Below are 22,291 nucleotides of genomic sequence, written 5' to 3'. Positions count from 1 at the left end.
TATCTGAATTCTTTGGCTCTTGGACTGGGATTTACACTATCTGCTTCATGGTCCTCCAGCTTTCAGACAGTATATCACAGGACTTCTCAGCCTCCATAATCATATGACCCAATTCTTCATAATATATGAAAAACGGAAACTTACTTGATATTTACAATTTGTAACCCTGGCCAGTTAGGCTCAGCGGTTGGAGCGTTGGTCTGTGGACCAGAGAGTCTCGGGTTCAGTTCCCACTAGGGGCATGAACCAAAAAAACAAACAAAAAAAAAACAATAACAACATTTGAGAGAGATTCAAAAATGGTGGCAGAGTGAATGGAAGCTACACAGACCATCTCCCAGGACCAAACTGTTATTACAAGTAAAATAAAGGCAAATCATCAGAAAAAAGCAACAGAAAAGCAGCTTTTGAGGACCATATAACCAGGTACATTGACTCGATCCTGGTAGGATTGCAGATGTGGGGGGGGGGGGGGGCTAGAAGCCCGGATGGCAGTGGTCTTAGCTGTGAGCAGTGCCCTCGAGACTACACTCCCAAGCGGCTCCACAGCACAGAGAGCTGGGACAGATGCTAAAATAGCCACAGCCACTCACCTTGGGCTCCAGCAAGGGAGGGCGACGGGAATGAAACAGTGTGGGACACTCGGGATTTAGAGGGCGCTCAGAGCTTTTACTGAGTTGTAACCATGCAGGACAGTGGCCATCTTACTCCTTTCCAGGGCTCTGGGGAGAGGCAGCAGCCCCCCCATCAGAGATTCAACCCCGCCAAGGTGGGCCATTAAAATGCAAATTGAGGCTCACTAACAACCAGCATCAGCCCCACCCTTGGGAAATCCCCTTACCCTGAGCACCTGAGGAAGTTTTTCATTCAACTGAGAACTCAAGGCTCTTCAAGTAACCTCGACTGATAGCCTCCAGGCAAAAAGCTGGAGGATAACTGAACCATTCCTGGGCTTGAAACTGCCCAGGAAATTAAGACTTGACAGTGGTGTTTAAGGTGGGTCCTCCCTCACTCATCCAAACCAGGAGGAGAAGGAGCCACAAACAGCAGAACACCAACACCCACAGGGAAAATTTGGCAGGCTCCAAAGCCCACTGTGATAGCCAAAATGGTGAAACAAAGAAACACATGCCAAATGAAAAAACAAGAGACCTCTACCGAAGATGAGATAAATGAGGTGCAGTTAAGCAAGTTAACAGAGCTAGAATTCAGAGCCATGATCTTGAGGAAGCTCAATAGCATGAGTAAGGACATCAAACCCTGAGTAAAGACATAGAAATGTTGAAAATCACCAGTTGGAAATTAAAAACCACCAAGGAGAGATCAAAAATGACATATCAGAAATGAGGAACACCTTGGAAGGTCTAAAAAGCAGAGTAGAGGAAGCTGAGGACCGGATCAGTGAATTAGAAGACAGGGTAGAAAAAATCACCCAATCAGAAAACCAAAAGGAAAAAAAACAATTAAAAAACAGGAAGACAGCTTAAGAGAACTATGGGACAACTGGAAACATAATAATATTCACATCATAGGAGTCCCCGAAGAAGAAGAAAATGAGCAAGGGTTAGAGAATATATTTGAAGAAATAGTGACAGAAAACTTCCCTAATTTGGTGAAGGAAGAAGGCATTCAAGTTCAAGAAGCACAGAGAGCCCCAAGTAAGAAGAACCCAAACAGGCCCACACCAAGACACATAGTAATTAAAATGCCACAAATTAAAGACAAAGAGAGAATGCTAAAAGCAGCAAGAGATAAGCAACAGGTTACCTACAAAGGAAACCCCCATAGGACTCTCAGCTGACTTCTCAACAGAAACACTACAGGGCAGAGCAGAATGGCATGAAGTAATCAAGGTCATGAAAAACAAGGATCTGAATTCAAGACTACTCTACCCAGCAAGGCTATCATTCAAAATACAAGGTCAAATAAAGAGCTTCCCAGACAAAAAAAATGCTAAGGGAATACATTAGCACCAAACCAGCACTGCAAGAAATGTTAAAAGGACTGCTGTAATTAGTAGAAGAAATAAGAAGAAAAATATAACCACACTAAACAAAAATGGCAATAAATAAATACATATCAATAATCACTTTAAATGTAAATGGATTGAACGCTCCATAAAAAGACACAGAGTAGCTGATTGGATAATAAAGCATGATTCATCTATATGTTGTTTACAAGAGACCCACCTCAGAACAAAAGACTCACATAGGTTGAAAGTGAAGTGATGGAAAAAAATCTTCCAAGCAAATGGAAAAGAAAAAAAGCTGGGGTAGCAATACTCATATCTGATAAAATAGATTTCAAAATGAAGGCCATAACTAGAGACAAAGAAGGCCATATCAAGCATCTTCTCAGATCACAATGGCATGAAACTAGAAATCAGTTGGAACAAGAACATGCAAAGACATGTGAACACATGGAGGCTAAATAGCATGTTATTAAACAATGAATGGGTTACTGAGGAGATCAAGGAAGAAATTAAAAACTTCCTGAAAACCAATGAAAATGAACACACAACAGCACAAAATGTATGGAATGCAGCGAAAGCAGTTCTGAGAGGGAAGTTCATAGCACTGCAGGCCTACCTCAAGTAAGAAGAAAAATTTCTAATAGACTATCTAACCTCACAACTTAAAGAACTAGAAAGCAAACAAAAAGAAAACACTAGAGCAAGTACAAGAAAGGAAATAGTAAAGATCAGAGCAGAAATAAATGACATAGAGACCAAAAAAATATAATTCAAAGGATCAATGTAACAAAGAGCTGGTCTTTTGAAAAGATAAACAAGATAAACAAGATTGATGGACCCTTAGTTAGACTCACCAAGAAACAAAGAGAGAGAACCCAAATACACAAAATCAGAAATGAAAGAGGAGAGATAACCACTGACACCACAGAAATACAAAAGATCGTTAACAACTACTATGAACAATTATATGGCAACAAATTAGACAATCTAAGTGAAATGGACAAATTTCTAGAAACACGAAGTCTCCCAAAACTGAACCAGGAAGAGATAGAAAACTTGAACAGACCAATAGCAACTAAGGAAATTGAAGAGGTAAACAAGACTCTCCCAGCAAATAAAAGCCCAGGCCCAGATGGCCTAACCAGAGAGTTTTACCAAACATTCAAAAAAGAACTAACACCCATTCTCCTCAAACTATTTCAAAAAATTCATGAAGAAGTAAGACTTCCAAACTCATTTTATGAGGCCAGCATAATTCTAATTCCAATACCAGAAAAAGATACTACAAAGAAAAAAAACTACAGTCCAATTTCCCTGATGAACATAGACGCCAAAATCCTGAACAAAAACTAGCAAATCAGATCCAGCAATACACGAAAAATTATTCACCATGACCAAGTGGGCTTCATCCCAGGGATTCAAGCCTGGTACAATATTCACAAATCAATAAATGTGATATACCACATAAATAAAATGAAGAATAAAAAACACTTGATCATATCAATAGATGCTGAAAAAGCATTTGACAAAATCCAGCATTCATTTCTCATAAAAACGCTCAGCAATGTGGAAATAGAGAGATCATATCTTGACATAATAAAGGCCATATACGAAAGACTCACAGCCCACATCATACTCGATGGGCAGAAACTAAACTCATTTCCCCAAAGAACAGGAACAAGACAGGGATGCCCACTTTCGCCACTCTTATTTAACATAGTACTGGAAGTCTTAGCCACAGCAATCAGACATGAAGAAAAAATAAAAGGGATCCAAATTGGAAAGGAAGTGAAACTGTCATTATTTGCAGATGACATGATATTATACATAGAAAACTGTAAAGACTCCATCAAAAATATACTAGACTTAATAAATGAATTTGGCAAAGTAGCAGGATACAAAATTAACATCAAGAAATTGACGGCATTCTTATACACCAATGATGAACTCACAGAAAGAGAAACTGAGAAAACAATCCCATTTACCATCATGGCAAAAAAATTAAGACACCTAAGAATAAATTTAACCAAAGAAGTAAAGGACCTATTTGCAGAAAACTACAGGACATTGAAAAAAGAAATAGAGGAAGATATAAAAAAGTGGAAGCACATACCTTGTTCATGGATTGGAAGAATTAACATCATTAAAATGTCCATATTACCCAAAGCAATCTATGGATTCAATGCAATCCCCATCCAAATACCAACAATATATCCCAGAACCCAAACAAGTACTTCAAAAGTTCATATGGAACCAAAAAAGACCCCAAATAGCCACAGAAATCTTGAAAAAGAAGGACAATGTAGGTGGGATCACAATATAGGATATCAGGTTAAACTACAAAGGTACTGTAATCAAAACAGCCTGGTACTGGCGCAAGAACAGGCATAAAGACCAGTGGAACAGAACAGAGAACCCAGAAATGGACATTATGTTCAATTAATATTTGACAAAGAAGGCAAGAGCATACAATGGAGTTAAGACAGCCTCTTTAATAAATGGTGTTGGGAAAATTGGACAGCTACATGCAAAAAAATGAAACTAGACCATCAAGTTATACCACACACAAAAATAAACTCAAAATGGATAAAAGACTTAAATGTGACCCGTGAATCCATAAAAGTCCTAGAAGAAAATATAGGCAACAAAATTTCAGACATCATACACTGCAGAATTTTCACTGATACATTACCTAAGTCAACAGAAACAAAGGAAAAAAAGAACATATGGGACTATATCAAGCTAAAAAGCTTCTGCACAGCAAAAGAAACAACCATCAAAATGGAAAGGCAACCCACTGTATGGGAGAACATTGCAAATGATACATCAGATAAGGGGTTAATTTCCAAACTATATAGATTGCTCATACAACTCAACAAAAGGAAGACAAAGAACCCAATTAAAAAGTGGGCAGAGAAGCTGAATAGACACCTCTCTAAACAGGACATACAAATGGCCAAGAGACATATGAAGAAATGCTCAACATCACTAATCATCAGAGAGATGCAAATTAAAACAACAATAAGGTACCACCTCACACCTGTCAGAATGGCCGCCATCAATAAATCATCAAACAATAAGTGTTGGCGAGGGTGTGGAGAAAAGGGGACTCTAGTACACTGCTGGTGGGAATGCAGACTGGTGCAGCCACTATGGAAAACACTATGGTGTTACCTCAAAAAATTAAAAATTGAACTTCCATTTGACCAGTGATGCCACTTCTAGGAATATACCCTAAGAAGCCTGAAACACCAATCAGGAAGAATATATGTACCCCCATGTTCATAGCAGCACTATTTACAATAGCTAAGATCTGGAAACAGCCCAAGTGTTCATCAGTAGACGAATGGATAAAAAAGCAGTGGTACATATACACAATGGAGTACTACGCAGCTGTAAGAAAGAAAGATTTCTTATCCTTTGAGACGACATGGAGGGACCTGGAAAGTATTATTCTAAGCGAAACAAGCCAAGCAGAAAAAGACAAATACCACATAATCTCACTCATTTGTGGAATATAATGAACATAACAGTCTGAAGAATGGGTAGACCCAGAGACATGGAAGTAGGGTACAGACTGACAACCCTCAGAAGAGGGGGGTGGTGGGGGGAGGAAAGAGATAAACCACAGAACTTATATGCATATACTCATAACCAGTCGACATGGACAACTAAGCTGGGGATGGGGTGGGATGGATGGGGAGGAGGGTGTCAATAGGGTAAAAAAGGAGAAACATCTGTAACAAAAATAAAATAAAATAAATAAAAAATAAAATAAAATTTGTATTACTTACTATTGAGGATGAATATTTTTATGTGTTATTGAGCAACTGCATTTTCTATTTCATAATTTTTTTCACATTTTCTGTCCATTTATCTATTGGACTTTTGGTTTTAATGAGCTCATTATAATTGCAACTTATCAATAAATTTCTTTTATTTTTTCACCGTATAGTAGATATCACAAAATTAAGGAAAGCACTGGCAAAATAACAGCAAATCTTTATAATCACAGAAAGAAAAGTACAGGTAGAAATAAATGTTAGTTCAAATACTGAATGATGCCATCTGGTGGAAAATTTGTTTTAATTTCTTTGGATCAGAACTCAAATTTCAATGCCCCCAAATTTGGTATTTATAGGACCTTATTAAATAAAATATATGTTTTGGCCTGGTTGGTTTGGCTCAGCAGTTAGAGGATCAGCCTGTAGACCAAAGAGTCGTGGGTTCAATGCTGGTCAAGGGAACATACTTCAGTTACGGTTTGGTGCCGGCCCTGGTCAGGGTTAAGTGGGAGGCAACCAATTAATGTGTCTCTCTCATGTCACTGTCCGCCCCCCCGCCTCCGACTGTATCTGAAGATAAAACAAATGGAAAAATATTCTCTGGTAAGGATTAAAAATAAATAAATAAATTAATTAATTAATTAATTAAATAAAATATATATTCTAGTTTCTCTGCCTGGTGATTTCTACCTCACTTAATGGATATGATAGCCCAAGAGTGTGTTTTATTATTAGCCACACTGGAAACTATAAAAATTCCATATCAGTTAAAATTAAGGTGCCCAGTGGCACAATGTGCTTTCCTTTCTTGTGGCTTAAGAAGGGGCCACGTATTAAACCTGACAAGTTCAGGGGAGGCCATTATGAAGAGCTTTGCAAACTCAGAGACTGAAAGCAACCACATAGGGTGGTCTGAACATAAAAATTCCTAACTATAAGTGAGTCATAGTGGGTAATCACATTTTAGGATTGTAACTTCCTTGCAAAAGGTCTTTTTGCATAACATACCTTTGGAATGTCAGAGTAATCTTTTTCCAGAACCCTCAGGGTACAACCTTCCACCAGAACACAAGACCACAGAACCCCTCATTGTTATTATTATTTTTTTATCCTCACTTGAGGACATTTTTCCATTTTTTGTTCAGATAGAGTGGGAGGAAGAGAGAGAGAGAGAGAAACATCGACATGAAAGGGACACATCAAGTGGTTGCCTCCCACACGACCCAACCAAGGTCGGGGACAAACTGCAACCGAGGCACGTGCCCTTAGCGGGAACGGAACCTGGGTCTCTCTGGACTGCAGGCCGACACTCCAACCGCTGAGCCAAACTGGCCAGGGCCTCATTATTATCTTATTGTCCACATACCATCTCTATGTGCTGTAAATGTTAATTATTAACTATCCCGTACCCACCAAAGTAAAAGATGTGTCTCTCCTTTTTACCTTTTATCCAATCTCAGAGATTTCCCTGCTTTGCTTTCTCATACTTCCTTAATTTACTACCAGCAAATTTCATGTAAACCCCCCCCTTATGTCTCCTCCTTTGATTCTAATGTATAAAATAAGCTGTAAAACAATCCTTCTCCAGAGCATTTCCCCAATACACTTATATTTTGCTTACCATTAATTGTTGTCAATTTGGCTTAAATAAACTCTTCTAAGAATTTTTCTTAGGCCAGACTTCTTTTGTCAACATTTTTTAATTAGAATTTTCACCAACTTTAACACAAAAAGTAATTTTACTGCTGATAAAATACTTTTAAAGTGTAGTCTGTGCTAACCCTGTGCTAATAATGGCTTTACTTTTCTACTACGGACTTAATTTGAGCCTCTCAATAACTCTAATAAGATGGGGACTATTGCTATACCATAGGCATACCTCGGAGCTATTTCAAGTTTGGTTCCAGACCACTGTTAGAAAGCAAATATCACAATAAAGTGATATCACAAAATAGTATTTTTGTAAAAAACATAACACCTATGAATTCCAATAAAGAGAAGCACAATACAAAGAGGAATGCATGTATTTTGCATGTGATAACATCAAGGTAGAGAAGTTAAATAGCTTCCCCAAGGTCACACAGCTCATTAGGTACCTTAGCCCAGAACCCATCATGTTATTACATGTTCGCACAGGGCTCTGAGATGGGAAAGATAATAGTCGTGCCAACAGTAAAAAAGGACTAATGATTTTACAATTCTATACTATCATCTACATTCAGCTTAGTATATTACATGCACGAATGAGTTATATTCCTTATTTACTGGGGGCTGTTTAGAGATGTTTTGCTTTGACATTTTGCAACTTAATATTTACGTTGTTTGGATTAATACAAGAGAATTTTACTACAGGCATTGAGATGTCCGTCAGGCCTCAAGGACAGCAGAAACAGTGCTGGCTTGGCGCTATTTAAAACATGCCCTAAATTCTAGATTTACACTGGGGCAGAATTTCTTAACTGATGGGTCTCCCTCATTCATGTCCTTGGTTCAGTTACTGAATCATGGATAATTACTTGATATCTGGGGAAAAAAACCCTATGAGTCCTCCTCTCCTTTATTCTAATAAACAAAAACTATTTTTCAACTTTCCAATAAGCATTAATAATCCATTTATTCCCAGTTACCTTTCAAGTCATTATTTTTCGTTCTTCACTAATTTATTTATAACTGGTTAGAAACCCAGGTGATAGGGATCTGTCAGCCAGGCCAGGCAGCTGAGGCTAATGAAGCTGGCCTTAAGCATGGGTGCCTACCCCTGTGCTACAGGGGCCAAGGCCCTAGGCCTGCCCAGCCTGGCCTGAGTCCATTCAATTCTGATAGAAGTCAAGCTCTGCTTCCCCAGAACTCACTGAAACATATCTTTCCTATAGTTCACCCCCTCCCTAGGGCCCAAAGTATCAACTAACTACAAACTAAAAAATTAATTCCTGTCCTAGTAGGAAATAATGTGAAGGTAACATAGGAACTTTATAATAGTCCTACATTCTTAACAACTGCCCTCTGCTAAAATCATTTTAGTATTAATAAACAAAGAGCATCAAATAATGTAGTAGATTTTTAAAAATAGAGTGGACAAACAATATAAAAATTTCTCAATTTATTTTTACATTACTGAGTGGAAGATAAACTTGAAAATATAATCTTATATTTGTACCTGTATATCCCTCACTCTCATCCCTACCTCCCAGGAGCTCAAAGTATAAAATGGTCAAGTCCAAAAAAAAAAAGAAAAGGTTTAAATCAATATTCAACAAAACAAAGAGAAAAAACTAGTGACTAACAAATTATTTTTTACTATAGTGAACCGGGAAGAATAGGGGAAATGAAAATATCGATAACATTAATTTGTCCCAGGCACTTTTCTAAATTCTCTGTCATATATGAATCCCCACAAGGGAATTTTTCAAGGTAGGAACAATTATTAATGTTATTATACAGATAAGGAAAGTGAGTAGTTAAGTCATTTGCTGCAGTCATACAGCTAGTAAACTATGGACTTGGAACCAAGCTATCAGGCCCCAGAGCCCAAGCTCTGTTATCTACTGCAGGACAAGAGATCAAACCTGTCTTATTTCTTTGGAGAGCCAGAGGCAAACAGGGGGCAAAAATCCACAATGGATCACCCCTTTAACGAAACATTTGCCTGATTACACAGTTATTTAGACTCTTGCTGTCTCCAAGCTCATTTAAAGAAGTAAATTTAACCGTGTTTTATTATGCAGCTGAATTACAAATGAATCCCACAGGGTAAGAGTATGGACGTTTTGGAACGTTAAGAGGACTAAGCCATTCTTTTCCGGTTCTTAAATATTTTTTTAAATGAGAAAAGGAAAAGAAAAACGCCAATAATTTTACAGGAATTGTGGTAAAGATTTACATAAAGCAAGCTAGTGCTTCTTTTTTTTTTTTTTTCTTGGTACATGCTCCTCGCGGGGACCGAACCCCGAACTGTCGGTTTTACAGGCTAACGCTCCAACCGTTGAGCCAAACCAGCCGGAGATGGAGGTAGTGCTTTTACCATACCTAATATGACAAGAGTGTTTGAAACCTCATTTTATAGATAACCATATAGGTCCCAGTCTAACACTGCGTGACTCTGAGGTCCGGCCACTGGCTTCCTGGCACCCAGAGACATGCCCTAGTGAAAACTCAAGGTACCCCGACTTAAGCATTATTTTTGTTATTTGCAAACACGATAGAGCAGCCACCACAGGAGTCTGGCTTCAGGCCGCGCTCTTCTTTACTGAGCGGTGCCCCGAGAAAAGCAGTCGGGTCAGGAACGCCCTCGGAACCAATCGCTAGCCCTCGCCTGTGGGGGCTGCGTTTCCAGAGCACCAAGGGGCGGGGCGAGGCCTGGCCGGCCGGACTGGAGGCGGTGGGTCAGCTTCAGCGGGAGAGCGGTGAGGGGCAGTCGCGGGCTGCCAGACCATGCTGAGTGTAGCGGGCCGCAGGCTCCCCCTCCCCTCAGCGCTGCGGAGCACAGGCGCGCCGCACCCCACGGTCGCCCATAGGTGCCTGCGTGTATCGGGGTCGCGGCTGTGCGCTGACGGGAACGAGAGGAACGGGGGACCGCCCCGCGCCTTCGACCCGGCGCTGCTGGAGTTCTTGGTGTGCCCCCTCTCCAAGAAGCCACTCAGGTGAGAGTCGCCAGCCGCGGGCTTCCCTTCGCGGCCTCCCGTTGTGGGGAGGGGGAGGGGCAGGGGCAGGGGGACCGCGCGACCGCTTACGGCCATTGGGCAGCCTTTCAGGTCAGTCCGGGTATTCGCCGCTGCCATTTTTTGGGGCTCCGCCAGCTCCCGCGCTCCTCCCTCGGTGGCGAGAAGGGCGGGAGCAGGCCGCGGGGGATGCGAGCCCCAGGCCTCCCAAATCAAACTGCCGACTGGCGTTTGTAGGTTCGCCACTGGCTGTGCTTTGGAACCATCCGGGGTCCTTTTAAATACGCTGATTCCGCCCTGGCCGGTTTGGCTCAGCGGTTAGAGCGCTGACCTGAGGTCCAGAGAGACGGGTTCGGTTCCCACTAAGGGCATGTACCTTGGTTGCAGTTTGTCCCCGGCCCTGGTTCCCTGGTTGGGTCGTGCGTGTGGGAGGCAGCCACTCGATGTGTCCCTTTCACGTTAATGTTTCTCTCTCTGTACCCCTCTCTCTCCTTCCCACTCTATCTGAACAAAAAAATGGAAAAATGTCCTGGTGAGGATAAAAATAAATAAATAAAAATAAAAACTGCCGATTCCCAAGCACCAAGCACCACCCCCAGGTCGCCCGATCGAAGGTGGGGGCGGGGCCTGAGCAATTACGAATCTCTTCTTAAAGCACCCTAAGTGATGTACAGCCAGGTTTATGATGTTGTGGGATCAAGACTAGTCCCCATTAAGGTTTTAAGCCAAGATGAAAATACTGTAGTACCTCCAGATCCTTGTGTAAGTGCCGTGTAAGCTTCGTGTCCTGTCCTTTGGCTTTTAGTTCTGGGCTAAGCTGGTTTTTGTAAAGGCCTTCTTAACTTTTAACTTAGAGTCTTTAGGATAAACTGCTCTCCAGTGCAGGCTACTAATACTGAATACTGACAACAGGAGTATTGCAGATTGAATATACTGAACACCAACATGTTATGAGTGGTACCATCTTTGCTTGGTCAATTGCTAGTCATTTTTAATTTTTATCTTTTCTGCATTTCTCTTTCTAGATTTTTTTTCCCTAATGAACATATGAAATTTTCTTGAACATTGAAATTATCATTTGATCTGCCTTTTAGCTGATTGTTTAACTAGCTCACTGCAGATGTGCTGTTTTCCAGTTTTCTCATTTCTGCTCTTTTATCTTTCTCATACTTTTATTTTGTGTATTTTGATTTTTCAGTGGTTTCCTTTAATGGATCAGAGTTTGCTTCGTGTATTCTAAAATGAGAAAGTTGAATTTTTCTGTAGTGTCTTTCCAGTAGTAAATTAACTGGGATGGTTTTGGGGGTGACCAGAGTGATGATGGAAAGGGGAGATCTTTTCTGACTGGTATTTTTTTTAATTAAGGCAGAGCCCAACCGGTGTGGCTCAGTGGATTGAGCATCCTCCCATGGACTGGGAGGTCCTGGTTCCATTCCTGGTCGGGGCATATGCCTGGGTTGCAAGCTCATCCCCAGTAGGGGGCGTGCAGGAGGCAGCCCATCAATGTTTCTCTACCTTCTCTCTCCCTCCTTCTCTATCTGAACAAAAATGGAAAAATATCCTCAGGTGAGGATTTAAAAAGAAAAAAATAAGTTAAAAAAAACTTAAGGCATAAATTGAAAATAAAGTGAAAAAGAAAACATGAGAGACGTTGATTAAAATAGGAACAATTAGGGATTCATTTTCTAAAAGAAATGATTCAATTGGCTATTATTGCTTTTAGAGTTAAAAGGAGTTTACTTCTGCTTTTCTGGGATTAAGTCTGTGTCAAGAATTGGATAAATGGTGTTATTTATTGAACATAAAGCTCTTCCAAGCATTTTGTTTTTTACAGTTCATTTTTTTCTCCCCCCTCTTCAGATATGAAGCATCGACAAATGAATTGATTAATGAAGAGTTGGGAATAGCCTATCCAATTGTTGATGGGATTCCTAATATGATACCACAGGCAGCTAGGATGACACATCAAAATAAGAAGCAAGAAGATATGGAGCAGCACTAGATCATAATTACAAACAACAGATACAACTAAATTTTCTTACTACTGTCTACCTTTTAAAAAGTCAAAGTGGCAGGTAATAAGTGGGAGAGAAGAATGTTTCTGTCTCTTCCTACATTGACTGTCCTTATTCCATTGATCTCTTTAGCAGGACTGTTCTACTCAGCTTCTGTGGAAGAAAACTTCCCACAGGGCTGCACTAGCGCAGCCAGCCTGTGCTTTTACAGTTTGCTCTTGCCCATTACCATACCAGTGTACGTGTTCTTCCACCTTTGGACTTGGATGGGTATTAAACTCTTTAGGCATAATTAATGCAATCAGAGCCAAGATAGTATATAATTAATGATAATTCTTGAGTGTCTGTCTCTGAAAGCTCAACTGCATGGAAATACTGGAAACCCACTTAATTTTCAGAAGAGATGCTTTGCTTTACTTAGAACTATGGGAAGCATATGCTGCAGAAGCCTTCTTTTATTGTACTTTGGTTCTGTCCTTGTTCTTTGAAGGTTCTAATTGATAACTGCTATATCAGAAGAAACATTTCAACACAATGTCTTCTTGGAAAGCAACAACCCAACCATCATCTAATGACTTTCTTATCCCTTTCATCTAAAAATTAATATTTTGAAATTTTATGTTTGTTTTAGATTAAAAACATGACTTTTGGTAAAGTCTCATGTTATACAGATAACTGAAATAATTCCAAAGGAGCTATGTTGGAGTAGTTGTAGAGAAATGCATTTGAATTAGTGTGATATAAAACTAAAATAAAATGGAAATTTAATGGACTTTAAAAATTCTGAGTTTGTAAAATTACCTTCATTACTTTGGAATCAAATACTTAAATTAGTAATAATAAAATAAGATGACACTTTTCCATAAACATTTTGGAGGGTTTTTGTTTTTGGTCATGAGTGTGGTTCTAAGGGAGGGAACATGTAAAAATATTCTAAATTTTAAAATGTAGGCTATTTTTAGAGAGGCACTTAATACTCAAATAGAACAGGTTCCCAAGAAAGTACTTACCTCTGGGAGTAGAGGTGGGGTGTTAGAAGTCTTACAAATAGCTGATTGTATCCTATTGAGCTGAGAACTATGTTTTGAACCACATTTCAGTTTATTTACCTGCTTTAGGAGACCAGTTTAGCACTACTAAGGGCATGAGCATTTGACATAATAGTTCCTGATTTTCCAGAACTTTCAACAAGACTGAGGTTAATATAATAACTATTTCAGAGGTATAACAAATATTTTAGTAGTAACTATAAAGAAACCTAAAAATTGAATATACTACATTGATTTTTCTAGAATCTTTTAAGTAGTTTAATAGAAGCTGTAGACAGATTAACAAAAGGAAATTAAACCATGATGTTAAATGTATTTTGTGTGGTATTGATTCAATGTATACACTACAGTACAAATCACATTTTAAAAATTTATGGCAATCTGCAAATAACTTAGAAAACTACAAAGGTTCCCATTTACCCTAAATCTCCCTGTGGTCAGTGTAAATGAAACAAATTTGCTGATAAAACAAGCATTGTATCCCAGGTCTGTTTGGGTCAGTGGTTAGAGCATCGGCTCGCAGACCAGAGAGACTGGGGTTCGGTTCCCACTAAGGACATGTACCTGGGTTGCAGTTGATCCTCGGCCCTGGTTGGGGTCGTGTGGGTGGCAACCAGTTGATGTGTCTCTCTCACATTGATGTTTCTTTCTCTCTTCCTCTCTATCTAAAGATAAATGCGAAAATGTCCTTAGGTGAGGATAAAAAAAAAACAATCATTGTATTCTGAAAAGTCTGTTTTCAGCTTTTGCAAGTTCAGCATTTTATGATTTTAGAGGAAACCGACCAGTATATCCCTGGGGGAGGTCAGTATTAATTCCATATTCTCACTAATAGAATTCATTTAGTAATCACTTATATAGTACAAATTGCACACTAGGTAGTTTCAGGCATATTACACAAACCTTTAATCGTATAACCTAAGGGGTAGGTTAGGTAATATTAGCACCATTTTACAGATGAGGGAACTAAAGCACAAAGATATTAAGTGATTTACCCAGGGTAACAGCATATAATTAGACTGAAATTGAAACTATCTAGCAATGTGGCTTCAGTCTAGCTTCTTAATCACTATACAGTACAGTGTTTATTTTGAGCAAACTCATCTATAAGGAAAACAATTAGGAATCAAAATTCTTGGGTTTAGCCCTGGCCGGTTTGGCTCAGCGGTTAGAGCGTCGGCCTGCGGTCCGGAGAGACCCGGGTTCGGTTCCCGCTAAGGGCACGTACCTCGGTTGCAAGTTTGTCCCCGGCCCTGGTTGGTCGTGCGGGTGGCAGCCACTCGATGTGTCTCTTTCACGTTGATGTTTCTCTCTCTCTCTCTCTTCCTCTCTCTCCCTCCCACTCTATCTGTGCAAAAAAATGGAAAAATGTCCTCGGGCGAGGATAAAAAAAAAAAAAAAATTCTTGGGTTTAAATTCTTATTCAAGGCTGATGCTCTTTTTATTGTTTTCTTAAAGTACGATCTGTTTTACCTCTATTGTAGCACTTAACTTTGTACTGCCATTGCCTTTTTCTATCTCCTGTCTAGACAATAAATTTCTCAACATTTTTTATTGAATGCTTAGCACAGAGCAGGCATTAAGTCTGAAACTTCCTGAAAGTGAACACATGGCTCTAACAAGCATGTAATTTTAGGCACGTTCCTTAACATCTCTGAATTTAATTTTTAGGGCTAGAAATCCTTCTGCTTCTTTTAAACAATTATGAGGAACACATTAAATTACATGTGAAAGCACTTTGTAAAGAGCTAAACAATACTGGCAGCACAAGGAACTCTGCAGACCATTTCCCCAGTGGAAACATAACTGGTGAAAATTATAAACACAACAACTATGTCAAGTCTCTGGAAATTGTTCTAAGGGCATACAGCCCAATGAAGAAACAAGAAAATCTAAAACTCAGTAAATACAGCAGAGTTTGTGGCATTTGAACTACCATTCACATCTTTCTGCCTTTTCTCAGTTCAGTGATTGACACTCCAGGAGGGCACAGCCAAGAACACAGGGCTCCCTCTTCCCACATCCACCTAGTTGAGGGTTATGTATCTTCTCAGGAGGTATAAGCCATCAGAAGAGTAAAGGAAATTATGTGATTATAAAAGTGTAAATGCAAATGTTCTCTCTTTTCTGAACTGATTTGCACAACAACTATAGAAAATATGTTTATAATTGTATTTTGGGGTATATATCATATTGTCATTAACAGCACAAAGGAAATGGAGGGGAGCAAAACTCTACTGGAGTAAGGAAATGACATCAGATGGTTAACTCGAATTCACAGGAACAAATGAACAGAACCAGAAAAGGTACATAAGATTAATATAACAATGCTACAGACATATAGTCTCCTTTTCTGTTGGAGATGTTAAAATAATGAAAACAATAAAGTATTGTTGGGCTGTAACATGTAGATGAAATATGTATGACAATAGCACAAAAAAGTGTGTGTGGGATTGGGGGTGAGGTGGGGGTTTGTGGTGAACTACCTAGAGTTAATGTTTGTTATTTCACTTACACTTTTTTTCAATATGTTTTCATTGATTTTTTTTTTTTAGAGGAAGTAGGGGAGAGAAACATTGATCTGCTGCCTCCTGCATGGTTCCCACTGGGGACTGATCGTGCAACCCAGGCATGTACCCTGACCAGGAATTGAACCAAGACCTCTCAGTCCTTGGAACGATGCTCAATCCACTGAGCCACATTGGCTGGGCTCACCGGCACTTCTTAATAGATAATCAGTTTTATAAATTTCTCAGGCCCTCATACACTGCTGATGAGAACATAAAATGCTAAAGCTTCTTTGGAAAACAGTTGGTAGTCCCTCAAAAAGTTAAACAAAGTTACGATATAACCCAGCAATTCCTCCCCTAGGTATATATACAAGGTGAATTGAAAACATGTCCACATGAAAACTTGTGCACAAGTGTTCATAGCAGCATTATTCATAAGAGCCAAAAACAAGCAAAAATGTCCAAGTGATGAGTAGATAGATAAAATGTATGAATACAGCCCTGCTGGTGTGGCTCAGTGGACTGAGCATCTTCCTGTGGACTGAGAGGTCCCTGTTTGATTCCAGGTCAGGGCACATGTCCAGGTTTTGGGCTTGATTCCCAGTAGTGGGTGTGCAGAAGGCAGCCAATGTGTGTTTCTCTCTCACATTGATCAATGTTTCTATCTCTTAAAAAAATCAATAAAACATTTAAAAAAATAATTTAAAATGTGTGAATACAACAAATATTTGGCAAAAAATAGGAATGAAGCACCAATATATGCTACGTGGATTAACCTTAACAACATGCTAAGTGAAAGAAGCAAGTTACAGAAAAATCACATGAATTTCATTTACATGAAATGTGCATAATAATAGGCAAATCTATAGAAACAAAGTAGGTTAGTGGTTGCATAGGGCTGGGGGTGAAGAGTACAGGGTCTCTCTTTGAGGAGATGAAATGTTCTAAAATTGTGGCAATCAGCACGGTTCTGTGAATATACTAAATACATTGAGTTGTAAAGGTTATTTGGCTGAATTACATGCTATATGAACTATGTATCAATAAAGCTGTTACCGGAAAAAAACAAAACAAAAACAGCACTGTCTAAATTTCCAGTGTAAGGCACAGCACAGTGGTTCCAAGTTAATTTGCTGGAGGTCAAATGCTAGTTAGAGGCATGGCCAAAAGTGAAATGTAGGTCTTAAGGCTTCTAAATTTTGTCCACCATGATGTGCTACTTCTAGTGACTCAGATACAACACCCTTTCTGGAAAATTCTCCATGTTTTTTAGTGATCTCCCAACTTCCTCACTAGCAAGTCATTCTGGCTTCCAACCATTAATGGGGACTCTTCTTCACTAGCTTCCCATTACATAGCTCTCGCTATACACACATTGACTTCACCACCTCCATTTGTTTCACTGGAAACCCATCATGAGAATTACTGTTATTCTTTCACTGATTATGATTCTTCCCTATTTCTCCTCCCCAATAATTAGCTGGCTTCAAAATGACAGGATTGCCCGGCCTGTGTCAGGGCACATGCCCACAACGTGAGCCAGATCCCCAGTGGGGGGCATGCTGGAAGTAGCCAATCTATGTTCTCTCTCATCAGTGTTTTTGTCTCTTCCTCTCTCTAAAAATCAATAAAGGAAAAAATAAATGACAGGGGGACTTCTTGATTCCTTAGAGCCTCTCAACAAGATTATTTTTTTTGCCCTGGCCAGTTTGGCTAAGCGGTTAGAGCATCGGCCTGTGGTCCAGAGAGACCTGGGTTCGGTTCCCGCTAGGGGTGTGTACCTCAGTTGCAGTTTGTCCCCGGCCCTGGTTGGTCGTGCGGGTGGCAGCCACTCGATGTGTCCCTTTCACGTTGATGTTTCTCTCTCTCTCTCTCTCTCTCTCTCTCTCTCCCACTCTGTCTGAACAAAAAAATGGAAAAATGTCCTTGGGTGAGGACAAAAAAAAAAAGATTATTTTCCTTTGTGTTATCTGCCATCACTGACAGGGATCATCTTGAATCACTCCATAAATAACATCCATTCTACCAACTTTCTAAGTGACAATTTCCTACTCTGAGAGAGCCAAAAAGGACTTGTGACCTACTCTCCCTCTTCATTTTCTCCTAATCCTGCAAAGGAAGCCTCTCTGAACTTCAGACTCTGCATCTGTAAGATGAAAAAGATGATACCTACTTCCAGACCTGGTACTAGTTTTAAGTGAGGTAGATAATAGAAAATTACTTAGCCAAGAAACAGTAGATTCTCACTACTGTTGGGGGAAAGACCTGTCTCCTTTCCAAGATTTGTCCCTTTTAGTGAAATGCTATATTGGAATTGCTATCTTCTGCATATGCCACTAGGTGGCTCTTTAGGCTAATTTATTGAACCATGACAACTAGGCCCTCAGATGACTACACCTGTGAAATGCTGAGCTAGGTAGCCATATTCCACAATCACTTATTAATTCATTCTCATGGCATCTACTAGATAGCCATGATAGCTGAAGTGAATCCCAAGGAACAAGTGGGGATAACTCAAGGCAGGGATGTGGAATCGAGGTGAATAAAGAAAAATGGGTGGGATGAGAACAGAGTTCCTAGGCAAAAGAAAAAGCATGTGTGAAAACAGGAAACTGGCCCATACAGGAAACCAAGACAGTTACAAATGACTAGAATGAAGTAGGCTATGTATACAGGGCAATGGTGGGAGGCGGGGCTGGAGCTTACAGGAAGGATTTGGGAGCTGGGCTTTATTGTCTAACTTGTTATTTTCTCTTTTTTTTGGTGGTACATGCCCCTAGCAAGAACCGAAACCAGGACTCTGGTCCGCAGGCTGACGCTCAACTGCTGAGCCAAACTGGCCAGGGCCTAACTTTTCAAATAACTTAATTTGTGCAGCTGATAAACACTGTGGCTCTTCTTTCCAAGAAAAAAAGAAAAAAGCACATTGAAAATTACAGGGATTTTGTATGTTATCGACTCCTGTGGTGGTTAGATCCACATTTGCTTGCCAGCACAGTAGCTCCCAGTCATATGTCGTCGCTGAGGACTTGAAATGTGGCTAATGTGACTGAGGAACTGAATTTTAAATTTTAACTTTTAATTAAATAGTCACATACTGAACAGCACAGCTCTGAACTCTGTTCCCTCCACTACTGCCTGATCTATGGCATAGTGCACATATGGGAGATTTCCAGCCCCACAGAATGTTCTATTGGAGAGTGTTGGTCTAAAGAAAAGACCAGTTGAGAGGTGACTGTTGCAGTGAAGGGACAGATGATGTGAGCCTCAGTACAGCATTGACAGTGGGGTTAAAGAGAGATTTAGAACAAGAATTGTCAGGACATAATTGATTATTCAATGTTGGGGGATGAAGAGGAAGGAAGGGAAAATGATTGAAGGATTCTGCCTGGAGATATTGGTGTACCGCCTGAAACTGAGGATAGAGAAAAATGATATTTTCCTCCTTGAATGTGTTGAGATTAAGGAGCCAAGGGGCATGCAGGCAGAGATACAGTCCTGTAGGTCAGAGAGAGATCTGAGTAGCATCAATATGGATGTAATAATTGAAGCCCTGACGCTGATAATAAGTATGTGGAAAGTGAGAAAACAGGACTGCACTAGTACTTTAGGTCAGGGGAGTGTAAGAGAAAGATACAAAGGAGATGGGAAAGAAGCCGAGAAAAAGAAAGCCACAGTCTAGCAGTTCACGACAGTTTTGAGGAGAAAGTAGTCAACAGTTTCAAATGCAATAGATATGATTTAAGATGGAAATGGGCAAGTTTCCACTGAAACTTGCAACAGGGCTATATCATCTTTGACTTACCACAGCAGTATGAGTGGGAGAAGCACCACCTCAGCCCTGGACAAACTACCCAGGTATTTATGAGAGAAAAATAAACTTGTCTTATTTAATGCACTGTGTTTTAGGGTTGCCTTGTTTTAACAGCCTAATCTATATTATAACTAATAGATCTTACATGCAAAATCAGTGATTCTAATATGAATAGGTAAACATATTAAATAGTCAACAAGATTTTTGTGTTAATAAATTTTTTAATTAATTTTATTTTTGAAAATATTTCCAAACAGGAGTCAATGGTATGAGGTAGGGTCAGCCAAATCCTCTGTTGCTGTTGATGGCTACTTGAAGTGCTTCTTCCATTCCTTCCATTGTAGAATATTTAGGAAGGTAGAGGAGACTAAAACATGCAAGTGCTCTTATGGGATCTTTTTCATTCACGTTTTTAGGACAGCAAAATGTTATTTTCATGCTCTTTAAACCTTTTACTTGAATTCTTTCAGTTCCTGTAAGAAACACTAAAAAGCAGAATAAAATGGAATGATGTTTCACATATCACCAAAATTTGTCAAGAGAAAATACTTTTATTCTAAACATTTACTGGAGGGCCCATGCGCAGAGTCCTATACTGCACTGGGGACTATGTTAAAACTAAGTCTGGCCCGGTCGGTGTGGCTCAGTGGTTGAGCGTCGACCCCTGCACCAGGACGCCGCCGGTTCCATTCCCAATCAGGGCACATGCCCCGGTTGTGGGCCAAATCCCCAGTGGGGGGCATGCAGGAGGCGGCCAGTCAATGTTCTCTCTCATCAATGTTTCTCTCTCTCTCCCTCTCCCTTCCTCTCTCTCTAAAACCAATAAAGAAAAAATACTTTAAAAACACACACACACACGATCTGTCTGACACACAAACACAGCCCTCAAGCAGCTTACAGTCTGGTTGGGAATATTAGCTTCTTGTGCAGGAAAAGACAAAAACAAGAAATAAAAGGGTGAAAGACAACCAAGCAAGGTGCCATAGAAGTGCTTCTGAGTATGAATGCTGTGGAGTTCAGAGCTGGGAGAGAGGATCAGGCTGGAGTGACTGGGGGGACTTCTAAGAGTTTGGAATTAAGCTGGATCTTTAAGGAGGGGAAGGTTTAGAGAGGCAAAGGAGATAGGCGAAGGTTCAAGACAGGGCAGAGTTTCAGAGAAAGCCTGAAAGTGAGAGGGTGCATGAAACTACAGAGTCTGGATAACTGAATGAGGACACAACCACAGGAAGAAAGCTCACTGTGTAGCTTGGATGAAGAAAAGAAAAATTTAAGAGCATAGGCAGGGTTGAAATCACAGAAAAAGAGATCTCTATTAACATTTATTTTTTTGATGTGACAACCTGGCATAGAGAACATTCAACTGGACCAGGAGTGCCTCTTACACTAAGTATAATTGCTGCAAATGGTGCCTAAGACAAAGAAGATTTTTTTATTCCATAAAAAAGGACATAAGATTATAGAACTATTCCTAATGTAATACTTACCAAGGAATTTCTTCTTTTCCTCCAAAGTCAATTTGGGTAAAGCCTTCCAAAACATCACTACTGTGGGATGTGAACTGTCATCATATCCTTGTTCATAATGTGCATTCTAGAGAAAAATGCAAAGAGAAAGAAAAAAGGATTCAGGAAATAGAAAAGAAATTTAAATTCAAACTACTTGGCCTTTATGATGTACCTTTTCAAATGTTTCCCAGTCATAATCTGTATTTCCCATAATCACATCCTATAGTTTTTCAGGATGGAAAAATTCAATAATCTCCTTGTCACACACTTTGTAAAATCCTCTTTGAAATTCTTCATAAACTGCCTTTACAGAGATGTTGAAGATGTAATTGACATACTTAGAAACATAGTCTGTCCTTAAATGAAACAAAAAATGATTTCAGCTCACTGCAATACCCTGAACAAAATGGGAGGAAGGGCGAGGAGGAGGAGGCTGAAGATAAGAGCTAGCACACTTAACTGAGTGCTTACCATGTGACACAGACTGTTACAGGCATTTTTCATATATTATCTAATTTAATCTTCATAAAAATCTTTGAGGCAGATTCTTAGGACATTTTAATGAAGAGCAAACTGAGACACAGTAAAGTCAAGTGATTGGTCAGGGTCACAGAGTTAAGAGAATTGACACAGATTAGAATAGAAAACGTTTGGAAGAATTAAACCTCACCTGCTACCAGTCATACCTGGGAAATGGACTTAGGAAATGAGGGAAGTTTCCTATTTTATTTTATACTTTTATGTATTGTCGGAATTTGTCAGAGGGAGTAAATAACATTATTTGCAGTTAATAAAGAAGGAAGCCCAGCTGGTGTGGCTCAGTGGTTGAGCATCAACCCATGCACCAAGAGGTCGCTGGTTCCATTCCCAGTCAGGGCACATGCCCAGGTTGTGGGCCCGATCCCCAGTGAAGGGCATGTGGAAAGTGGTAAATTGATGTTCTCTCTCATTGATGTTTCTATCTCTCTCTCCCTCTCTCTTCC

At 39.8% G+C, this 22,291-nt stretch overlaps 2 protein-coding genes across 2 annotated transcripts; both read left to right on the top strand.

The window, feature by feature from the left end:
- The first annotated feature begins 10,103 nt into the window (after nt 1-10,103).
- PYURF (PIGY upstream reading frame) lies at nt 10,104-15,785 on the top strand. The gene is made up of 3 exons (XM_036246421.1): nt 10,104-10,397; nt 12,276-12,490; nt 15,686-15,785. The coding sequence occupies exons 1-2, from the start codon at nt 10,189-10,191 to the stop codon at nt 12,415-12,417; spliced, it is 351 nt and encodes a 116-aa protein (XP_036102314.1). The 5' UTR covers nt 10,104-10,188; the 3' UTR covers nt 12,418-12,490; nt 15,686-15,785.
- PIGY (phosphatidylinositol glycan anchor biosynthesis class Y) lies at nt 12,489-13,757 on the top strand. The gene has a single exon (XM_036246448.1). It carries the CDS (start codon nt 12,511-12,513, stop codon nt 12,724-12,726), a length of 216 nt encoding a protein of 71 aa, XP_036102341.1. The 5' UTR covers nt 12,489-12,510; the 3' UTR covers nt 12,727-13,757.
- Nucleotides 15,786-22,291: the final 6,506 nt, after the last annotated feature.

This window comes from Molossus molossus, unplaced genomic scaffold (genome assembly GCF_014108415.1).
Source record: "Molossus molossus isolate mMolMol1 unplaced genomic scaffold, mMolMol1.p scaffold_m16_p_1, whole genome shotgun sequence".
Lineage (NCBI taxonomy): Eukaryota > Metazoa > Chordata > Mammalia > Chiroptera > Molossidae > Molossus > Molossus molossus.
The sequence above is the reverse complement of the archived record's forward strand: the minus strand, read 5'-3'. Positions and strand labels throughout refer to the sequence as shown.